Source organism: Dipodomys spectabilis, unplaced genomic scaffold (assembly GCF_019054845.1).
Source record: "Dipodomys spectabilis isolate Male_0828 unplaced genomic scaffold, ASM1905484v1 ptg000204l, whole genome shotgun sequence".
In the NCBI taxonomy this organism is placed as follows: domain Eukaryota; kingdom Metazoa; phylum Chordata; class Mammalia; order Rodentia; family Heteromyidae; genus Dipodomys; species Dipodomys spectabilis.
The window spans coordinates 708930-731239 of record NW_024870881.1 but is presented as its reverse complement, the minus strand read 5'-3'; the positions used below and the strand labels follow the sequence as shown (position 1 = coordinate 731239).

General features: G+C 42.5%; 1 protein-coding gene across 4 annotated transcripts in view; it reads left to right on the top strand.

The window, feature by feature from the left end:
• The first annotated feature begins 19969 nt into the window (after window positions 1–19969).
• The window catches only part of Ntrk2 (neurotrophic receptor tyrosine kinase 2), a 371115-nt gene continuing 368774 nt past the window's right edge, over window positions 19970–22310 (top strand). For 3 of the 4 annotated variants that reach the window (XM_042696230.1, XM_042696231.1, XM_042696233.1), the window contains exon 1: window positions 20202–20500. In XM_042696230.1, the coding sequence (XP_042552164.1) occupies window positions 20289–20500 (212 nt within the window). In that variant the 5' untranslated portion in view covers window positions 20202–20288. Of the gene's footprint in view, window positions 20501–22310 lie in introns of all 4 variants that reach the window. The other variant, XM_042696232.1, reaches the window with a different exon arrangement.

The window sequence follows — 22310 nt, the reverse complement described above, 5'->3', positions numbered from 1 at the left end:
TTGTATGAAAGATGAAGTAAGACAGACACAGCAAAGAATGAATTATGAGGATCCCTGAGTCACTGGGGAATGAGGAGCAATCAATCAAGAATTTACTTTGAACATGGCATAGTGCAAAATACTCTTTTATTGTGTTGGGTCATTTAGAATTTGGGTGTTTCCATAGAGCAATATGGTTCATCCTGGTTAATATAATGAAGCAATGAACCACTCCTGAGGGTTCCATTGTATTTGTGAATTCTTCTTCAGTTTATCTTTAAGGCAGGTGACTTATAGTTTCCTTAGCATGAGGAAAAGTTCTGAAATGGTGGGATTATTAGGAATGACAAAGCCCCTTTCGTTCCTGGGATGTTTGATTTAGTTTCTTCTGAGTCCATTAGATTAGTCAGTATTTGTTGAAAGATACCATGCATAGTTGAACTGCAATCCATTTTGGCAAAAAGGAGGTGATGTAGCTTGGGTTTTCCATTTCACAAAGCAACAGTGTTTTGTGTCATGTTGCAAAACATAGTACAGTTGATTTATTATTAATAGTGGTTAAGATGCTGAAGTTTGTGAATTTTTAAAGGCTTTTAATGTTGAAATAGTTACTGACTCGGAGGAAATTGAAAAAAAAAATAGTATAGGGAATTTCCATGGGCCCATTTACTCTACCTTCTCCAGTGCTGGTATCTTTTGTAACTATCAAACAGTGCCCAAACCAACAAGTGGAATTTGTTACAATCCCCAAAACTGATTTAACTGATTTAGATTATACCACTCACATATTGTTTCTGTCTCTGTTTCTCCCTTTCCCTCTCCCTCTCCTCTGTCTTCCTTCCCTCCCTTTCTTTCTCTCCTTCTCTCCACCTCCTTTTCTCTGGGGTTAACCACCATTCACAATTGAGAAAACTGGATCACTGGAAGACTCCCATTGGTAGCCATACCTACCCTTAATATTTCCCCCCTCCCCAGTCTCTAACTCCTGGCAACACTAATCTGTTTTTCATCTCTATAATTGTGTGATTTTTTTATAAAATTATATAATTGGAATTGCATAAATTTGAGCCGTGGAAATTGATTCTGATCCTCCCCCCTCTTCTCCCTCCCCTCTCCTCTTCCCACTTTCCTTCCTTCCTACTATATGTCTTCTTTAGTCTTTCCTTCTCAGGTTCTTGTTTCAAACTCAATTTAACTTTGATTGGCAGTAAAGTGTCACCTGAAATGGCCTTTCACTGGCTGATCCTAGGTCCTGTGGTATCTTGACCAGACAAGGCTTCCAGAAAATGTGAGTTATAATATGCAATGCATCCTTTGTGAGTGATTGTTTTTCAACATAGAGATGGTGGCAAGGTGCAGAGAATGCTCCCTCAGTGTTGTGTTGATTATTAATGCCCACCCTCTGAAGACTGGCTACTGAGCCTCATCATAAAAATGTAAACCATATCATTTGAACTACAATTATTCTAAGCCATTGAAAAGAAGTTGGCTTTTAACAATGAGATGACTCATAAGATTCTGGAGAAAGAAGGCCAACAAAGAGCAATGCCAAAGGATGGGAGAGTCCAGACACTGTGGGGAAAGGAGGGACATCAGACATGGATTCCAAGACTTTTCTTAAACCCTACAAATGACACTTGATTTGAAAAGAAATGACGATGACAATGATAACCACCTTGAGCACAAGATGGCAGTCTTACATCTACTTCCTTCCCTGTGGCTGGCTGGAGAGAAGTGATAGGAAACAGAGCAGAAACAAAACTGCTTGTGTTGCAGAGAAATATTGAAAAATAAACAGTAATCACGAAGTGAGATCAGGGAATGAAAGAGATTAAAAATAAATGCGAGGGCTTTGGGAGTTTGTTTTGTTTTTATTTAAAATTTGGCTCCACTCACAATCTTGATTCCTGTGCTAAGCACATGTGAGGTTGAGTTTCACATTTGTATTTTAGACTCAAGTCTAGAAAAAAGTCTAGAAAATAGGAGCTCCCATGTGTATTTGGAAGGAGGCAGACAAAGGATCCGGATTCTCAGGTGAAGTCTTATGCTAGGTTCTGGTGACCTCCAGGAAATTTCTTCTAGATGCAGAGATTCATGTTAACCTCAAGCAAGTGTGTAGGCAGGGATCCACTCATAGATAGGTGTTGAATAGAGCAGCTGAGGCCTTGGCACAAGTCTCTTTCTTTTCACTTTACCTCCTCAACTGAAAACTACCATGGAAAACCATTTTTATTTTACTTTATTTTATTTTTGTGCAGATTCTAAGGCTTGAACTCAGGGCCTGAGTACTGTTCCCGAGCTTTTACTGCTCAAGGTTAATGCTTTACACTTGAGCCACAGCTCCACTTTTGGCTTTTGGGTAGTTCATTAGAAATAAAAGTCTCACAGACTTTTCTTCTCCTGCTGGCTTCAAACTGTGATCTTCAGATCTCAGCTTCCTGAATAGAAAGGATGACAGGTTTGAGCCATTGGTACCTGGCTGGAACATTTCCTTTTAATTTTATTGTCAAGGTGATGTACAGAGGGGTTACAGTTATATACATAAGGTAGTGAGTACATTTCTTGACAAACTTGTTACCCCCCTCCCTCATTTTTCTTGCACTTTCCCTCCCCAGGAGAAAAAGGATGAGGAAGAATACTGCCTTAAAAAAACCATTCTGACATTCTTTTCTGACATTCTTTATTGAGATACCCAATCTAGCTCAGGCATTCTGAAGTAACCTTGTGCTCATAGCCAGCGCTATAATTGTATCAAAAGCACCAAAGCCAAGAAAACTGTCAGACTGCTGTTTCTGAGGTAAGGCAGGATTGTTTTGTGTTTTGCTGCTTCTCATGAGAGCCAGCTAGTGGGTTCACTCCATAAACACAGAGGTTGCTTCAAACCTGGCTGTTTTTTCTTCCATATGGAAAGGATAGGCTAGCTTCCACTCTTGTTTAAGTGTGTCACTTACAAAATGAGGTTCATTGATGCAATAAATCCCTTGGGAGGCAATATTCTGCACATGAAGAGAGTTTCAGACTTAACATTTCACACATTCAAGGACGATGCTAAGTTGGTTATCACTTGTAATTGTGCTAGATTAAATGTGGGGCTGCAGGCACAGGAAGAGTTCATAGGCACAACTATGCTTTGGCTTCATAAATGATCTTGTCATCTTGCATAGTTCTTTGGGTATTATCTATTCAGTTATTTGGAGAACAAAGAGTTCAAAGGACCCAGGAGAATCAGAACCAAAAACTATGGGTGATGCTTGTTGAGGTTGTGAGACCTTGGAGGACAGATGTCATGAAGCCCCTCACCTCAATTCAAAATGCTCTAAGTGAGACAGGTCATTGACTCATGCCTTTAATCCTAGTTACTGAGGAGGCCAGGATGGGGTGGGTTGTGGTTTGAGGCCAACCTTGGCAAAATATTTGAGGTTCTGTCTTAACCAATAGGTGGGGATGATGGCATTTGCCTATCATACCAACTGTGCAGGAATCCAGGCTGGCCTGGGCTAGGTGATAGTCTACCACCCAAATAACAAAGTAAAAAGAGCTAGAGATATGGCTCATATAGTAGAGAGTTAGCCTAGTAAGTGTGAGGCCTTGCATTCAAATCCCAGAATATCACACACACACACACACACACACACACACACACACACACACACACACACACACACACAAAATCCTAAGTGGCATTTTCCCCCAAGTTTAAGAAGACTGACTTCGTGTTGTATTTCCAGGCTCTGAACTTGCTTAAAATTTTTTTTGAGTATGATTTCACATGTGCAGCCTGAGAGAAAATGGGAAGCAGGAAAGCTCCTCTCAGCTCCAAGCCCTTCTTAAAGCACAAGAAGCCATGTCCCATTCATAGGTGTCTTCTAGGTAGTAAGAAAGCTTTACTGAAACTTTTTTGATGTGTGCCAGTCCTGGAGCTTTGAATTCAGGACGTGGACACTGTCTCTTAGCTTCTTTTGTTCAGGGTTAGCACTCTACCACTTCCAGTCTTTTTTGAATAGTTTATTGGAGATAAGAATCTCACAGACTTTCCTGCTCAGTCTGGCTTTGAACTGCTATCCTCAGATCTCAGCCTCCTGAATAGTTGGGAGTATAGGCATGAGCCACCAGCACCCAACTTACTGAAACTTTTAAAGAGCAATTGGAGGAAAGTAAATGTTACGTGTTCTATAGTTACAAAATAACTTGTTGGTTCTCTGGGGCTTCTACACAGAAAAGAGCCATTGTATGATCAGGCATGAGGTCAGTCAACTGATAATGAAGGTCTATGAAGAAGAAGAAGCCATGTAGGTGAGTCTCAGGAAGAGATAGATTAATTCTACAAAATCACTTGTTTTCTATTTGCTGGATAAATTCAGGATTGCAATTCTGGTACTGACTTTGTTTCCATGAGGCTTTCCAGTCATCATACTTGGGAGAGAATGGTTCTGGGTTTATCAAGAGCCAGGGCTAGGGTCCTAGAATAGGTAGGAGGAAGAACAGAGGAGATATCCACATGTGGAATCACTTGGTGGGCCTCTCCAAGCGTCCTCCAGACAGGCGGCTGCAGCCACAGAGCAGATTCTGATCAGAGCAAAAGGAAGTGGGGAGAAAGCTGTCATCCTGTCTTCTTAAAGTCTAGTCTGGGGGTAAGAGGCCAGCACGCGCAGTTGGTGGTAGGACAGAGAAAAGGTGTAGGCGTGACCACCACTTGAGCAGCTTGAGATTCCTCCTACATGCCATGCCATGGTGTTTCCAGCCTCCAGGCATTCACTCATGTCATCCTTGTGGTCAGTTCTCCTGGATGGCTCAAGTTCACAATTCAAGATTCAGCTCTTTGCCTCTATAATTCCTGACCCAAATCACCAACTGAGGTTCTGTGCTCCTCTTTTGTCAGGATCCTATAGTCTTGGCTGATGTCTTTAGTCTTATGGCATGTATATTGAAAAGATCTACTTTGGCATATGTCTTCTCATCAGATTTCAAGTTCTTAGAAGAGTGAAGTTGTGTCTAGTCCTTACTTACATTCTTAATGTTTGATGGTGCCTGTCAATTGATTTGACAAGAACTGGAGGTCTGATGGTGCAAGCACTTCCCTGGATGTCAGGATGCAGGGAATGAAGGTGGCTGCAATGGCTGCTAGGTAGTCTAGGAGTGCCTTAAGAGAGTTCTAAGACTAGCTGAAACATTTCATTCAAATAATGGCTATTTATAATTGTTTGCATAAATTACAAGACATCTTTTTTGTTTGCTATTTTTATTAGCATGTCACTAGTACAAGAAAATGGTATTGTGATAATTCCATAGATGCATATACTATACTTTGAACAAGTTCACCTCCTGCATTATTTTCCTTTAACCTTCCCCCAACTTCTTCCTTTTGCAGTGTTTGTTGGGTTTCATTTTTATCTTCATATAGAGAGAGACATATTTGTTTCTCTATGTATGCTTAAATATACGTATCTATGTATAGATACATATACACATACATATACCTGTATTTTTTTGTCAGTCGTGGGACCTGAACTCTGGGCCTGGGCACTGTCCCTCAGCAATTCAGCTCAAGGCCAGCACTCTATCACTTGATCCACAATGCCACTTCTGGCCTTTTCTGCTTATGTGGTGCTGAGGAATCAAACCCAGGGCCTCATGCTTGCAAGGCAAGCCTTCTACCACTGAGCCACCTTCCCAGCCCCAACACATATGTGTATATGTATACACAAATATGTGTATGTGCATATGCATGTGTATTTATGTATATGCATGGGTATGTGCATATATGTATATAGGCTTGTGTGTATAAATGTATATTTATATGTATATGTGCATATGTGTATATGTATTTGTGTGTATATATGTGTACATGTATATGCATATAAGTACATATAGCCTCTCTTTTCTCCCTCATTTTGCCTCAGAGACAGTTCCCTTTTCAGACTCATGACTCGTCATCATCATCATCATCATCATATCATCATCATCATTGTCGTCATCCCTGTAAACCTAGATTCCACAATAATTTATTTTCTAATGGAAAATAATTATTTATTGATTAGGGGTTCTTTCGTTATATAATATGGATAAAGCTCTGCATAAAGACTCTTAAGAGGCACGGAGAAGATTTTACAGCCTGGGCACATAAGGTTGCTCTTTCTTCCATATCGTTCTTAAAAATCCTAACATGTCAGAGTTGAAATGGTTTCTCATCTGTGTACACATGTACCTGCATGCCCATATGCACCAATGTTGGGACTTGAACTAAAAGCCTTGCTCTCTTGCTTGGCTTTTTCACTCAAAAAGATTCTCTACCACTTGAGCTACACTTCCACTTCTGGATTTTTGCTGGTTAAGTGGAGATAAAAGTCTCATAGACACTTCTGCTTGGGGGGCGTTCTTTGAATCATAATCTTCAGATCCCAGCCTCCTTAATAGCTAGGATTACAAGCATAAACCACCATTTCCTGGCCTTTTGCATTGTTTTATTTACCTATTGAGCTGAAAGAAGCTACACAAAACATATTGACTTAAAACAACAACCATTTTGCTCTATTTTTCAGGAATCAGGGTCAGCTGATTCTCCCTTTCTACGGTGGCATTCACGTAAGTTAAGTCACTCAGTGATGTTCAGATGATGGCTAGGCAGATCAGGAGGACTATAGGACCTCCTTCACATGTGCAGTAACTGGACAGGAAGGTCTGGTGTGTCGGGCTCAGTGGGGAATGTACAGTGTGATGGCTTTAGGGTAGTGGAAGCATGGTGGCTTAGATTCCAAGTGTGAGGCTTACAGTACCCAAGGTAGAAGCTACATTTTTATGATGTATGTGGCAGAGATGCATGCAACCTCCACATCATACCCTAAAGAGGAAATTGTAGGAACCTCTGTCTCCTCACTTTTTCTTTAGGTAGGCTGGGAAGTCAGTGTTGACCAGGTAGAGGAAGATGAACCTTTAGAAAAGGACATAACAGAATAAAAGGTCTTGAAGGTACCAATATAGCATGGAGCCCTAGATTTTTCCTGCAATATGCACTCATTCTGAACTGTGACACAAGAAGGACATTTTCTATGAGAGGGAGCAGGGAGGAGGTGTTTCTGAAGCAATATGCCCCTTAACTGTTAGTGAAAAAAACTTTGTTAGTTTCCAGTAGAGGTGCTCCTTCCAATTGAAATTGTAACTTGGAAAGAGAGGCTATGGGAACAGAGGTGAAAAACCCCTTAATTAACACAAAACGTAGCACAAATAAATGCAGAAAGGAAAAGCTAGCAAGCTCTGATTAAGCCAGATTCCTTACTCTCTTCTACCAGGATGGTTGTCTCTGTCATCAATGATGCCATTGCTCTGGTCTCTGAAGGATGTGGGGAGGGAAGGCAGGAACAGTAAGACTAGGGCAAGACAACCCACATTTCTTATCTGGCTGTGACACTAGAGATTATACAATGTATTTATGAGATGCAGAGAAGACTGTTACTATAGCCAGACTTCAGGAAACTGATTATGTTTTATTCTTTTTTTTTTTGAGGAAATATAGATAAAATTCTTTGACTGGATGAGTCTAAAAGAGGATATTGATTTGAGAGAGAGGAAAGTTTTAAAATATAAAATTCTGACCACACAGACACAAATGATCTCCCATGAGGAAGTAATGAGACTCTTTGTAATAACCCTGTGGATTTGGGTGTAGAAAAAATTGCAAAGTAGAGCGTATAGCCAAGTTCTGAATACACTGGAACAGCAGGAATCTGGAAATTATGGCAGTAAGAGTGGCTTTCAGAATGTATTAAAGTTGAAAGAGAACAAGTAAATATAGAGAAGAACAACTAAAGGATAATTTGAATCAGGCTTAGAGCAACAGGCACAGAGCTTGGGATAATGATGAAAAAAATCACAGATTCACAGAGACAATGAAATATCATTCACTTCTTGTTCTGTGTCCTTGACTGGTGGCAAAGGAGCTTTCCACGGATGTGGTAAATAAACTGGCATCTTAGTTAAATGAGAATATGTAACAGAAGTCATAGTTTACTTCAATGGCTGTAAAGATGATTAAACGTCAGTACTGGTCATTCTCCTGTGACCAAAGAACTTCTGGTAATACTTGGTGGTAAGATGGCTCACAGAAGGGGAAAATGTCTAAATTTTCCAAAAGCGGCAAAGTCGGGGTTCAGAATGCAGCTAAATTACTGCTCATTCTGTCTCCCCAAACCTCTTCCCACATCTCCTTTCTGCTCCTCCTCTTTCTGAGTTAACTTCCCCAATCTTTCTGCTGCAGGAGACAGGAGAATGAGTGTACATTGGCTACATATATTACAATGCCCAAACTGTGAAGGAGGGAATTTCTACCCAAGACAACATGACACCAATTGCTGACAAGATGGTTTTAACAAATCATTTGGCACATTTTTCATCTTTGAATATTAAATAAGGCACAAGGATCAAAGGGACCAAAAGAAGAAGTAAAATTATAGGTTTTTTTTTTTTTTTAACTAGAACTTCAGTGTTAGGTTGACCTGGGGTTGAAATAGAAAAAAAAGTATAGCTGAATATGATGGGTCATGCCTATAATCCCAGCTACTTAAGAGGCAGAGAGGATTATGATTTAAGACCAGGCTGGGAGAAAAGTTAATGAGACTCCAATCTCAACAGAGTTGAGCATGGTTGGGGGTGCCAGCTATGTGGGAAACATAAATAGGAAGATTGTGGCTCAGGCCAGCCTGGGCAAAAAAAAAAAAGATATTTTTGGAAAAGTACTTGAAGGAAGGCTAAAGCATAGCTTAAACCATAGGGCATCTGCCTTGGAAATACAAGGCCCTCCGTTCAAACCTAAGTACCACTAAAACAAAGAAAAAGAAATAATTTAACCATAACCCACTACAGTGCCTTCTAATTTTCAACCTCAATTGGAAAAATGGTTGGTTACTTAGCTGTAGAGAGGTCTGATAGGATTTACTACTGTGGCCATGAACACTGTTCTTGGCATGAAATGTAGCTGTCAATCAGCTAGATTTGGGAACACTTCATTGATCCCATACAGTCTTGGCTGGATAACACAGAAGCAGCACAGTCCAACTGTTTATTTTTTTAATTTTTTAATTTTTGGTCGGTCATGGAGCCTGAACTCTGGGCCTGGGACCTGTCCCTTAGCTCTTCAGCTCAAGGCTGGTGCTCTACCACTTGAGCCATAGTGCCACTTCTGGCTTTTTCTGTTTATGTGGTACTGAGGAATCAAACCCAGGGCCTCATGCATGCAAGGCAAGCACTCTACCACTGAGCCACCTTCCCAGCCCCTGCAACTGTTTATTGAGGACTGAATAAATTCCATTGTGAAATAAGTTCTTTTGTGATCTAGGCAGTGTGGTAGAACAGCTGGTGATAAAACAGGATCATGTGGGGGGTCAGATACAGGTATTAATGAAAACTATTGACTTAGCCCAGAAAAATAACTTGGAGTTGACTATAAATTTTAGTTCAAGTGTAGATTTCTGGGTCATCCATTTGTATATGAGTCCAGTTTTCAGAGTCTGTGGATTTTGTCCCTACCTTCTCTTCTTTTCAAGTGTTTATCCGAATTCTATAAGTCTTTGTGGACTCACTGTGTGCTAAAGTGTCTGATTAAGTGTTAAAAGTGGAAACTTTGGGTAAAGGGAAAGAAAGAATGGAATTTGGACAAGCCCTTGGGTACTGCTGCAGTTCAGAGTGTTGTAGCAGAGTATAGACCATAGAACATCTGGTCAGAAGTGGGGCAAAGATCCTTATCCAGAGCTGGAGGGTGTGAGATTGGAAACTTTGTGAACTGCAATACAGGGTGTACAAGGAAGAGAGGGAGCAACTCTGGAGCTCTTTAGGAACACCAGCCTCTGGTACTATTGTGATTTGTGCTGGGACTTTTCCATCCCCAATACAATAGAACTTGGAATTTCTTGAGAGCTTGTTTGGAGGTTCTAGCAGGGGAGCGCAGCTACTCGTATACCCTTGATGAAAGACCGGTTCTCCTCTATCGGGGATGGTCGTCCTCTTCTACCGAGTGCTCAGCTTTGGGAGGGACGCACATGGAGTGGTGAGGGAGGTAGGGGACACCCACCTAGCCAGCCAGATCAGCCGAATCAACCCTGGCGATCAATGGGGTGACAGATGTCGCAGCCAGATTGCCCTCACATCCTGGAACCTGGAATTTCTTTATGCCATGTTTTCCTCCCAGCCTCCTCTACTAGATTAGAGATATTCTTGGGAAAGTTGGGCATCCACTGACAAACACTGTTCAGACTGCACACAGGATATCAGATACCATTCTTCCTACCAACAGAGTGATTCTAGAATCTGGGCAATACTGAGGCGGAAGGCACAAGAAGAGCATTGTGGGTAAGGAGGTGGCTAATCCCAGAGAAACCTTCCATATATTCCCAGTAAGTTCTCCTCTTCCTCCAAACAGCCTCTCTAACTTCTTTGGGTTACCAGTGTTGGGAATGGCGTAAATACTTCTTTGCCTTTCTCCAGATAAACAGACAAAACACATTCACAAATATTGGCTTCCTTTATATGATCATTGTATCTCTCTATATTTATATATTATGTGTGTATGCCATATATATTATATATCACACTATGTATTGTGGATTATAGTACATACTGTTTATCAAACCACATATTGTTGTGGTCTATGTATATATCATTATATATCATAGACATGTTAGCTATCTTTCTGTCACTGTAACAAAATACCTGATATAAGTATCTTATATAAAAAAAGGTTTCTTTTGGCTCATAGTTTTGGAAATTCTGATCCATGGCCAGCTGACACCATTATTTTGAGTTGTGGCAATGCAGGACACTGTGGCAGGAGTGCATGATAAAGCAAACCCATAGCAAAAGAGAGAAAGAAGGAGGGATGAGGTCCTATTATCCCCTTCAAGGGTACACCCCCAGTGACCTAAGGAAGTCCCGTTATTCCCTGCCTGCTAAAGATTCCACCATCTCCCATGTGTACTTCTCTGGGGACCAAGTCTTCAACACAAAGCCTTTTGGGGGACATTTAAGTTCCACACCGTAACAGCATAACCCCAGGCTAATACAGGTAATTATAACTCATTTTAATTAGGTGTGTTAACACCACATATGATAGAAGTAGCATATTTACTATCCTTGGGCATGCAGGAGGTTAGTTCCAGATTTGGTCAACTAGGAGTTGGGTACCTCTGACCATAGACTATATAAGGTCTAGAAATCATTTGGTACATATTGGGGCATAATATTTCTTGTTGGATCAAAGTGGCTTGTCTGCCTGTATTGATGATTTTGTATGGCCTGTAATGATGTTATAAATATCCAAATGGCTCTTGGCACCAAAAAGGCTTCCCGCCCCTTAAATCACAGTTTCTCTACACTTCTGTTCAAAACGTAAAAGAAATTACATAGTAAGACCACTGAAATTAGAATGCTACAGAAACAGTATATAAATATATTAATATATGAAATATATTATATATACATATATGTACATATTGTATATGTGTATATATACATATATGCATACATGTATACATATATAACATACATAATATATATATATATATCTACACATATATATGGAGGGTACTAGGATTTGAACTCAGAGACTTGCACTTGTTAGGCATATATATATATTCAGCAAATTGTAGTTTCAAATAGAAACAAAACAAACTTCCTTGAGTTTTTATTGACATAAGCTGGACAATGACAGCTCATTTCTGTAAATCCTAGCTACTTAAAAGGCTGAGATCTGAGAATCACAGTTCAAAACCAGCCCAGACAGAAAAGTCTCTGAGACTCTTTTCTCCAATAAACCAGCCAAAGAAAGGCCCAAAATGGAGCTGTGGCTCAAATGGTAGCGTACTGGTCTTGAGTGAAAAAGGCAAGTGAGAACATAAGACCCTGACTTGAAGCTCTTCATATCGGCAGGTGCATGCACATGCATGCACATACATACACACATAAAACCGACATAATAATAAAGATCTTTAAGCATACAACTTGCTAAGATAGGAACTATCTCCATGTTGAAGATAATGAGTGTACCCACCTTCCTCCATGTTTCCTTTTGCCTCCTTCTAGCTTATCCCTTTCTTACTTCATGCAGCATGCCTATGTTAAGATTCTTATATCATGCATTTATTGCTTTTCTTGGTGTGTGTGTGTGTGTGTGTGTGTGTGTGTGTGTGTGTGTGTGTGTGTGTGTGTGCCAGTTTTAGGCTTTGAACTCAGGCCTGGTCACCGGCCCCTGTCCCTGAGCTTTTTTTGTTCAAGAAGAATTTTACCCCTTGAGCCACAGCTCCACTTCAGGCTTTTTGGGGGTAGGGCTGGGGGAGGAAGTGATTAATTAGAGATAAGAATCTCAGGGACTTTCCTGCTCCTGCTTAGGCTGGCTTCAAGCTGTGGTCCTCAGATCCCAGCCTCCTGAATAGCTAGGATTATAGGTGTGAGCCACTAACTAGCACCCAGCTACTGCCCTTCTTTGATAAGCACAATTCCATTATACAGCTATGTCACAATATTTTTTCCCATTTACTTATCAACAAATGTGTGTATTGTTGCTAGCTGCTATTTCTCTTAAATGAATGCATAAAAGTAGAATGGCTGTATCACATCACAGACTACTTATTAAGCACATACTATAATGCCATGGGAACAGAATTATTTCTCCTATTTTAAGAATCAGTTGAAAGTAATAAATGTATATATTTATAGGGTACAGAGAGATGTTTTGGTACATTTGTACATGTATATTAGTCAAGTTTTTGCTCTTGCTGGGAATACTCAAAATCATCTCTTCTCAATATTTTGGATTATATGATGCATTTTTAAAAACTATGATCATCTCCTGGATAATAGAACATCATTTATTCCTTCTATCTGGATGTGATTTTGAACCCACTAAGCAACCTTTCCCCATATCACGCTTCTTCTCAGTCTCTTGTAACCATTACTCCATCTGCTAGCTCTGTATACTCAGGAATTTTTAGGATCCACATGTTAGTGGAATCATATGCTATTTTAAAGTTGTCTGGCTTATTTTATTTAGCATTAGGATCTTCATCTTCATCCATGTTTCTTCATCCTCCTCTTTCTCCTTTTCCTTCTCTTCTCCCTCCCAACTGAGCCTAGCCCTGGATATATTCTTTAAGAAGATTCTATTCAGATATTTTGGCCATTTTAGAATTGGATTGTTTGGTTATGTTTCTTTTGTGGCTTTCTGTTATTCATTTTATATAGTGGGTATTAATCCCTTGGTAGATAAATTCATTCTGTCAGTTGCCTTGCTACTCCATTGACTATTTCCTCTGTTGTACAGAAAACTTTTAGCTTGATTTAATCTCATTTTAGATTATTTTTTGTTGTCTGTACATTCATGTTGTCTAACAAAACCTATCCTAGAGCCATATGATATAATGCTTCCTCGTAGTAGTTTTTAGTTTGAAGTTTTACATTTAAATTTAAATCCATTTTGAGTTAATGTTTTTAAAAATACATATATTATGAGAGCTAGGAGTCTAGGCTCACTCTTTTTAAGAGCATACAGCTTTCTGAGCACCATTTGTTGGGGAGTGTAACTTTGCCCATACATATGCCCTTTGTTGAAAATCATTTGGCTTCAAGTGCATGAATTTATTCCTTGGTTCTCTATTCTGTTCCATTAGCTTATGTGTCTATTTTTATGCCAGTATCATGCTATTTTCTTGCTATAGTTTTCTAGTACACTTTTGAAATCAGATAGTATGATTCAGCAGGCCTATCTTTAATGTTTAAAGAAATAATTCTACTTTTCTAAAGTGACTGTGTTATTTTATACTCCTACTTGAAGTGTGTGGGAATTATACTAGCTTCACAGCCTTGCCAACAACTGGTTGATATGGTCAGTCTTCAAAATTTTATCTGCTCTGATTAGATTATAAGAACTTCACTGCATTTCACCAATGACTAACAGGTTGGTTGTCTCTTCATCTGCTGTTTGTTAACTATATATTTTCTTTGATAAAGTATATATTCAATTCACTTGCACATTTTAAAATAGTTTTCATTATTGATGGGTCTTGAGAAATCTTCAAATACAAATAAATTTACTATGAGTCATACAATTTATAAATATTTCTTCCTTTGAGACTTTTCATCTTTTACTGGATCTTTTGATGAGGTATTCTTTTATAAAATCTAACTTATCTCTTTTGTTCCTTTTATAGATGATGCTTTATTTCTAAGTATTTCATTTTTGATGCTGTTATAAGTGGTATTCAAAAATTTTCATCTGTCATTGTTTGTTGCTAGGCTATAGAGATAAAATTAATTTATAAGTAATTAACTAGTATTCTTAAAAGTTGGCAATTCATTTATTAGTATGAGTAGCTTCTTTGTAGAGTATTAGATTTTTCTATACAGATCATGCTATTTATAAAGATAGGCTTATTCTTCTTTTTCAATCTAGATGCTTTTGTCTTTGACTAATTGCACTGATTAAAATCTCCAGTACAATGCCACATATAAGTATGAGTGAATTTCTTAGACTTTTTGATAATTGAAGGGAAAAAGTATTCTATTTTCTACTTGTATTATGTTAGCTATACTATTTTCTTGTATACTCTATTTTGTTGAAATCAGGAAAAGGACTAGCTGAGGATATTCTATTATTCCTTTTTTGCTAAGAGTTTTCAGAAAGTTGTTATATTTGGGCTAATTTCTGAGTTTTTCAAAAGTCTTTTGAGCTGATCAAATTGGTTTAGGTTTTTAGTTTACAAATATGCTATATTGCATTGATTTTTTAAAATGCTAAACAGAAATTGAATTTGTAGATAAACCCTACTTTTTCATGATATTTTGGGATGTGTGATATATTATTGGATTAAATTTAATAAGATTTTATTCAGAGTTGTAACATTTATGCTTCTAAGATTAGTCTGATAATTTCTTTGTTCCTTGATATCAAGGCAATGTTGACTTCACAGGATATATTGGAATATATTGGATATATATTGTTCCTTTCTTTACATTTTTCTGGAAGAGTATAGGTAGAATTGGTGTGGGTTTCCTAATTTGTTCTGTAAAATTCACCAGTGAAGCCATTTGGGCCTAGAGCATCTTTATGGGAATATTTTAATCTATAAATTTGGTTTTTGTGTTAGATATATAACTGTCCACATGATCCATACTTTTTTGTACTGACCTTCATTAGTTTATGTCTCTCATGGAATACATCATTTCATAAGTTGTCAAATTTATTTGCATAAGGTTGTTTACAGCATACCTTTATTTTTGTGATAATATTTATGGAATAATGTTTGACATTTCTTTCATTCTCTCTGTTAGAAACTTGAGTCTTCTCTCTTTTTATTCTTGATCAGTCAAAGTAGATCTTTGTCAATATTTATCAATTTTATTAGTCTCCAGGAATAAATTCTTGTTGGTTTTTGTAAGGTCCCCTGGATGGCTAGCAGACTCCACCTTCCTCCCAGCAAAGTCTCCACCCAGTACCTGCGTTACCTAGGCAACTGGGACACCTGGAAGAGGTCACATCTGCATCCACTGAGGTCACATTTGAATTTGATGTGGCCACACCTTTCTCCGCCCATATTCTAGATAAGGCCTAGCCCAGGCCCAGACGCGGTCTCTCTGCTCTTTTCTAGCTCTTTCTCAACTCTTTCCCACCTTTCCCAGACGTCTTTTCTAGCTCTTTTCTAGCTTTTTCCCCTCTTTCCCAGCTCTCTCTCTTTCCCAGCTCTCTCTCTTTCCCAGCTCTCCCAGCTCTCTTTCCCAGGCCTTTCCCCACGGTGTGGAGGACCAAGATGGCCTGGTGCCAGCCAGAACGATGAATAAACCTATTCCTTACCTGAATACCATGTGTGTGCTGCTGTTCTTACTCGGCCACCTCTTTTGAAAAACCTAACAATTTTCTGTATGATTTTAGTCTTTTTTTCATTTTTCACTTAGTCCTGAATTACTTCCTCTTTATTACTCACTCCATGTTTCATTTGTAGTTCTTTCCATGTTTCTTTAGCTGAGTTCATTGGTTAGGGACCATTGTTGGTTTCTAATATGGTTTAATGCTTTCAAATTCTTCCTAAGTGCTAGTTTAGGGGTATCCTATAAGTTCTAATACATCTTGTTTTCAATTTTCCTTTGATGTTTTTTTCTCTGACACATTCCTTTGAATCTTTTTGGTGCTTCTTTCCTCGGCTTCAGGTAGCTTCACACACTGGCTGGTGCTAATCAGCACATGCTGTGTTATTGATCTAAGATTCTCTCTCTATTCCATGCTTCTCCCAACTCTGAACTGTAACTGTGCTTTCTTGGGTTTCTCTTGACTCTCAGAGATGTCCCTTCAACTTTGGGAGTTGGGTTCTGTCTGGGTTCCCATTCTGAGCCATGGTCTTGGTTGATGTCTTTTGTCTTAAACACTGTTGTTTCACATATTTCTTCACTCTGTTTGTGTTCCCTGTTACTCTACTTTAGCCATAAGCAGAAGTTGGTAGTATTTTGTTATTTTTTACAAGTAGATATTAAGATTAAGAATTAATTTATTGAGTAAGTTATCATAAATATTCAAATAAAATAGTGTAAAAGAGAAAAAAATATTACTACCTGGTATGTAGTAAGGATAGTTAAGGTATATCTTAGCGACGTTAAAAAAGTTACATACATTCGTGTATATGTGCATTGTGTTATGATATAAAAGGCATTCTGCCCTGTATCATGGTCAAAGTAGTTTCAGAAACACTATTTTTAACTAGGTATGTCATGGTCCAGTGGAGGCAGGAAACTGTAACACTTAGTCTCCATCCTTGCATTGAAGGAACTTGGAGGTAACATTTCTATTTCATATTCTCTATCTGAAAAAATGTTCATCATCTCCCAAAAGGCCACAGCCTGAGACACAGCCTGAGACTCCCTGGAATGATCTCTGGGAAATAGCTTGTAGGGCTTCAAGTTGAGCTAGATCTACAGTTCTGTGAAACAAAAGCATGCTAATACTGTTCATGGTATTTTTGAGTTACAGCATGAATGGAAGATAGATCCTTCCTGTTTTAGGAAAAAAAATGCAGTGCGGGTGAGGTAGGAAAAAATGTGGGCCTTGATTATTGTTTAAGACATGTTGAGTTTTGCTGTGTGTGGACCAAGACATTTTTGCCCTTAGCTTTTCTTCCTTGGCACGTTTTCACCTGGCTTAAAGTGAGGTTCCAACTGAGAAACTTCAGTCCACTCTTCCAGTGTGAATCACAATCCAGATGGCTAAACCGACCTGCTGGCTTTGTCTTCCTCGCCTGCCAGCAAGAATTGTGAGTGAGATTTGTGAATCCTTCCTCAGGATTCTTAGAATCTTATACAAAGACCCCATTAGATGTTTGCTGTTCCCTTGTACTGTTTAAGGTGTTGGTAACAGAGTATACACTTTGACATTTGGTTTCTCTGTCTTCCCTAATCCTCAGCCTCTGAAGGCTGACTGGGTGACCATTCTGTTTCTGCACTAGGTTCTAGCAACCAGCTGTCAGGGTCACCTAGGATCGCTAGATCGCGACCGGTCAGAGGAGCACAGCACCCATCTGGCAGGGATGCGCGCGCCTCTGGTTGCGCATCTGGCACTAAAGCGCGCCCCCAGCGCAGTGCCCGCCACAACTGTGGCGGTGAGCTGGTGCTCCCAAGCGTGCCGGGCGCTGTCTCCCCGCGCGGGGGCACCAGAGCCCTCGGAAGTGTCAGGCACTGCGGAGCATTTTCCCAGTACCCTTTTTAATGACTGCGGGGGGCGGCGGGCGGGGGGGGGGAACCAGATTCTCCGAGCCACAAATGGGAAGAAGAATTCTCAGATACGGCTTGCGAATGGCCCGCAGCCATCATTTAACTGCACCCGCCGAGCGGCTACGGTTTGTCACCCGACTCTCCTGGGTCGTTTCATCTGTCCCTAGTGAGACCCGGAGGCTCCTCTGCCCACGCCAGTCTTCTCTGTAGCTGGATGCGTACGGTGCTCCGGGCAGCACGGGCGCAGGGCACGCGTTGGCGCACACCCCCCGTGCACACTCGCCTGTGCGCAAGGTACGGCAGGGGAGCTAGGGCTCGGGGTACCCCCCCCCCATGGCGGGGAGGCAATCGCGGGGAACAAAGCTGTGATTTGGGAATGGCTGCATCCTGTCAGGTTACCGAAAGAGAAAAAAAGGATGCGGCGCCACACATCGGACAGGCCCGGGTGGCTGCTGCGCGGAGACAGAGCCCACTACGCGTCAGGCGCGCTCCCTCGCCCTCACGCGCCTCTGTTTTCCCCGGCGTATGGAGAGCGAAAACGGCAGGGAAAAGACCCTGAAAGCCAGAGTTGTGTTTGGAGACTCATCTCCTTCTGCAAAAGCACCCATCAAGAAGCCCCCTCCATGCCAGAGATCCCCAAATGGGTGGTCCGGAATGGGGGTGGGGTGGGGGCAGTGATGCATGCTTGCTTACCAACACCCAGCACGTTTTGGTGTTTACGTTGTTTATTTATTCATTTATTTGGGGTGGGGGAAGGGTAGCTCGTCGGGAACGCAATGGGGGAGGATTCCTATAATAAGAATCAAGGCTTTTTTTTGTTGTTGTTTATTTGCAGAGCTGAACCAAGCCGGGGTTTCCATTTCCAAAAGGGAAACAAATCTCTCCATGGCGATGATTGAAGAGACCTGCGGTGTGGATTAGGGAGCTGGGGAGGCGTCGCGCAGCACAACGGGCCATCTCAGAGGTATCTGGATCGAAATGCGCTCCTGCATGCACACACACACACACACACACACACACACACACACACGCATGCATGCACGCATGCACGCTCCTGTCTACACTGCCGAGATGTGTGCGTGCGTGTGTGTGCGTGTGCGCGCGCGCGCGTGTGAACTCCCACTAGCTGCTGCTGTGCTTCTGGCCAGTGGAATCGCATCGAAGCCTCCCCCCACCCCCCCCCACGCTTCCCCCTCCCCGCTCACCCCGATTCCCTGCCCTCCCCGTTGCTTTTGTCTGGAGGGTGTTTATGTATGTGTGTGTATGTGTGTGTGTGTGCCTGTGAGCGTGTGTGTGTGTTTTTGGATTTCAGACTAATTTTCTGGAGTTTCTGCCCCTGCTCTGCGTCAGCCCTCACGTCACTTCGCCAGCAGTAGCAGAGGCGGCGGCGGCGGCGGCGGCGGCGGCGGCCGCTCCCGGAATTGGGTTGGAGCCCGAGCCTCACGGCTGCTTCTCTCTCTCTCTCTCTCTCTCTCTCTCTCTCTCTCTCTCTCTCTCTCTCTCTCTCTCTCTCTCTCTCTCTCTCTCGCCCCCCTCTCCTCTCCTCTTCTCCCCCTCTCCCCCCCCCTCTCCCCCACCTCTCTCTCTGCGCTCACTGCGCTCAGTGCCTAGCAGCAGCCGGAGCCTGGATCCAGGTTCCGCGGCGGGCTTGAGGCGCCGAAGGCTGGGTGAGCAGCGCAGGCAGTGCCCTCAGTCGCCTCGGGGGGCCCTCACGGATTCCACCCCCCCCCCCACTCCGCCCCTGGGGCGGCCACAGCTGCTTCCCAGGTGGGACGTGCCGCGCCACCTGCCCGCGCCCCCCGCGCCCAGCGGCCGCGGTGGATTCTGCAGCATCATTGGGGTCCCCCCACCCCCGTCGCAGAGCACCGACACCGGCAGGCTCCCTGTTCCCCTTTAAAGCGTCCTGTGCCCGGCCTGTGCCATGGCATCCCATCTCGAGGATCTTTTCCCTAGCTTCCTTCCCTCGGCCTCAGGCTTGGAGAGAGGGTGGGCATATTGGTAGTCCCAGCGTCGCCGGTGCCATCACGGGGCAAGTGGATCCCTGGGCCCCGGGGCTGGACGCTCCATCCATCTTCAGTCTTCGGGTTGGGGTCTGGTGGCAGGGATGGGGCGGGGGAAGTAAGGCAATCGCGGAGGGACAGAGTCCCAATTCGTGGTAGGTAGGTAGGATCCTACGCTTCGTCTTATATGTGTCTATTTATCCTCAGCCCCGAGGAGCGTTCCGGATCCCCCTGCGCATGTAACCAGGAGTCTGCGCCCCGCGAGTCCCGGGAGCGCCGCCGGCCGGTGCCAGGCGTGCCGGGCCATGCAACCTCATCGTCGGTGCAGCTCCGCGCGGCGGTAGCGCCCCCTGCGAAGCGGCCCGTGATGCCCCGGCCCCTGTAAACCTCGCCACCCGCTGGAACACGTTCATTCCCGGACACACTCAGCTTTGGACACGCACGACTTGGCGCGTCTGCGACAAGCGCAGCGAGCGGAGAGGGCAGAGAGCGCCGGGAAGGCCTCCCCGCCCGGGCGGGGGAAGCCGGCGGCTGCAGCGCGGGAACACGCACTCCGCCTGGCACTGGCGGCTAGGGATGTCGTCCTGGATGAGGTGGCATGCACCCGCCATGGCAAGGCTCTGGGGCTTCTGCTGGCTGCTTTTGGGCTTCTGGAGGGCAGCTCTCGCTTGCCCAGTGTCTTGTAAATGCAGTGTTTCTCGGATTTGGTGCAACGACCCTTCTCCTGGCATCGTGGCTTTCCCGAGGTTGGAGATGAACAGTGCAGACCCTGAGAACATCACCGAAATGTGAGTGCCTTGTGCCCTCTTTCTCTTCTGGATCTTGGGGCTCAGGCTGACCAGGTGGTAGTTTCTGGATGTGCATGCTGTCTGTCTCAAGTGTGGGAAGAAGTCAGACACCAGAAATACAGGAGGAGCCATCTGCCACTTACCTGTGTGTTTTCACTGTCTTGAGGCTGCTAAGGCAGGAAGATGGAATGCACTTCAAAATAAGTACAATAGGCGAAATATATAAATATATGCATCTTTTCCTTTGAGAGAGAAATTCTTGATACATTTTATATTTCAAAGTTCTGATAGGTGTGCTTTAACCTTTTCATATGCAGTAACAGTTTTGGACATTTTTGTTTTGTGAAATGCTGTGTCAGGAGAAGCTACAGTCGTGTTTACTAGCAAGGAGGTTAAAATAATTAACTTTCAGCAATCTGTTGAAGGAAGTTAAGAGTCTCTCCCTTAAACATCTTTCTCTAAGGCTTGGAGTTAACCAATTTCCCATTTCATTTCCTCTATCAGATTTTTGCTTAGGAGATTGCATCTAGAGATGGCCTTGAAAATGATCTGTAAGAGGAGAAGTTCTGAGTGTTGAAATGCACTTGCTCAAAAGAGAAAATGTGATCGTTGGAAGCCTAAAAGCCTGCTCTGATTTAATTTGGACTTGACTTCCCAGAGATATGATTTGGAGACCATTTGGATTATAAATCTTAATTACCCATTGAATAATTTCCTGGGGCTAGGCAGGATGGTGTAGTACTCTGATGCATGCTAGCTTTAGACTGGGACCTTTAAGTCCCCAGGAATGATATAGAGTGTCCTGACTTGGTGGAGAGGCAAAACGATGTATTTCTTTCTTCCCTTCAGATAACTTGTGGCAATTACATTGCCAAGCAAGGATTCACCAGTTCTCAGTCTAGAATTCCTACATCACCTCTGCTATCATTTTTTTCCTTTCTTAGGGACGTGGCTATTTCCTATATTTCATAAACATGAGGCCTTATTCATTTGCACAAAGGGATTGTGAGACAAACTTTTCCCGGATTTTCTTTACAATGTTTGACACTGAGATAGATAGACAGCCTTGAAAGTAGGGCTTGGGCTGTGGCCTTCCGGTTGGCGAGTGCGCATGCATTCCCTCCCCCCACAGAGAAAATGCTCAACCATGTTTCTGCCAACGTAGTTGATGAAGATAACCTGTTTTTAATGTAAGTAAGAGACCTTCCTGGTCTCTGTTGCCTGTTCTGCTGGTGATGCTCACATTGTAAGGCTTGGGCAGAAGGAAATGACAACAGAGTTGGAGGGGGATAGCAGGCCTGGCATAGCAGGATCTGCTGGGAGCAGCCAACCATGGGGCTGAGTCTGGAATGCCAAAGTCTCAATCTTTTTGGCAAGGAGAGAGCAGCACCTCGGGCAGGAGAGGAGGGTGGGTAGGGCACTACCCATACCAGCCTCAGGCTGGGCTGGTTGGTGCTCTCACAGGCTGGTCTGAAGAGTCAGTCTTTTTCATGAGATGGATGCCAGTAGTCAGATGGAGGAGGCCATATGGAATTCAGAATCCTTCAGGGCTGCTTAGATGCCGTGAAGGGTGTATTTATACAGTTCAGTATTGGGGCTTTTTCCTTTGTGATTGCTTTTAAAGTCTGTCTTAAATTATAGACCTATAGTAAAGAGAGAGATGAGCTATCGCTAATGCCTTTTCACTTTAATATTTTTGAGGCTAACAGCTGAGAAAAGAAAGCAACAAAATTATCTTTAAATTAAAAAGTTACCTTAATCTAACCTTCCGGGTCTTTAATGAAATGAATAGATTTCAGCAGAGCTTTCT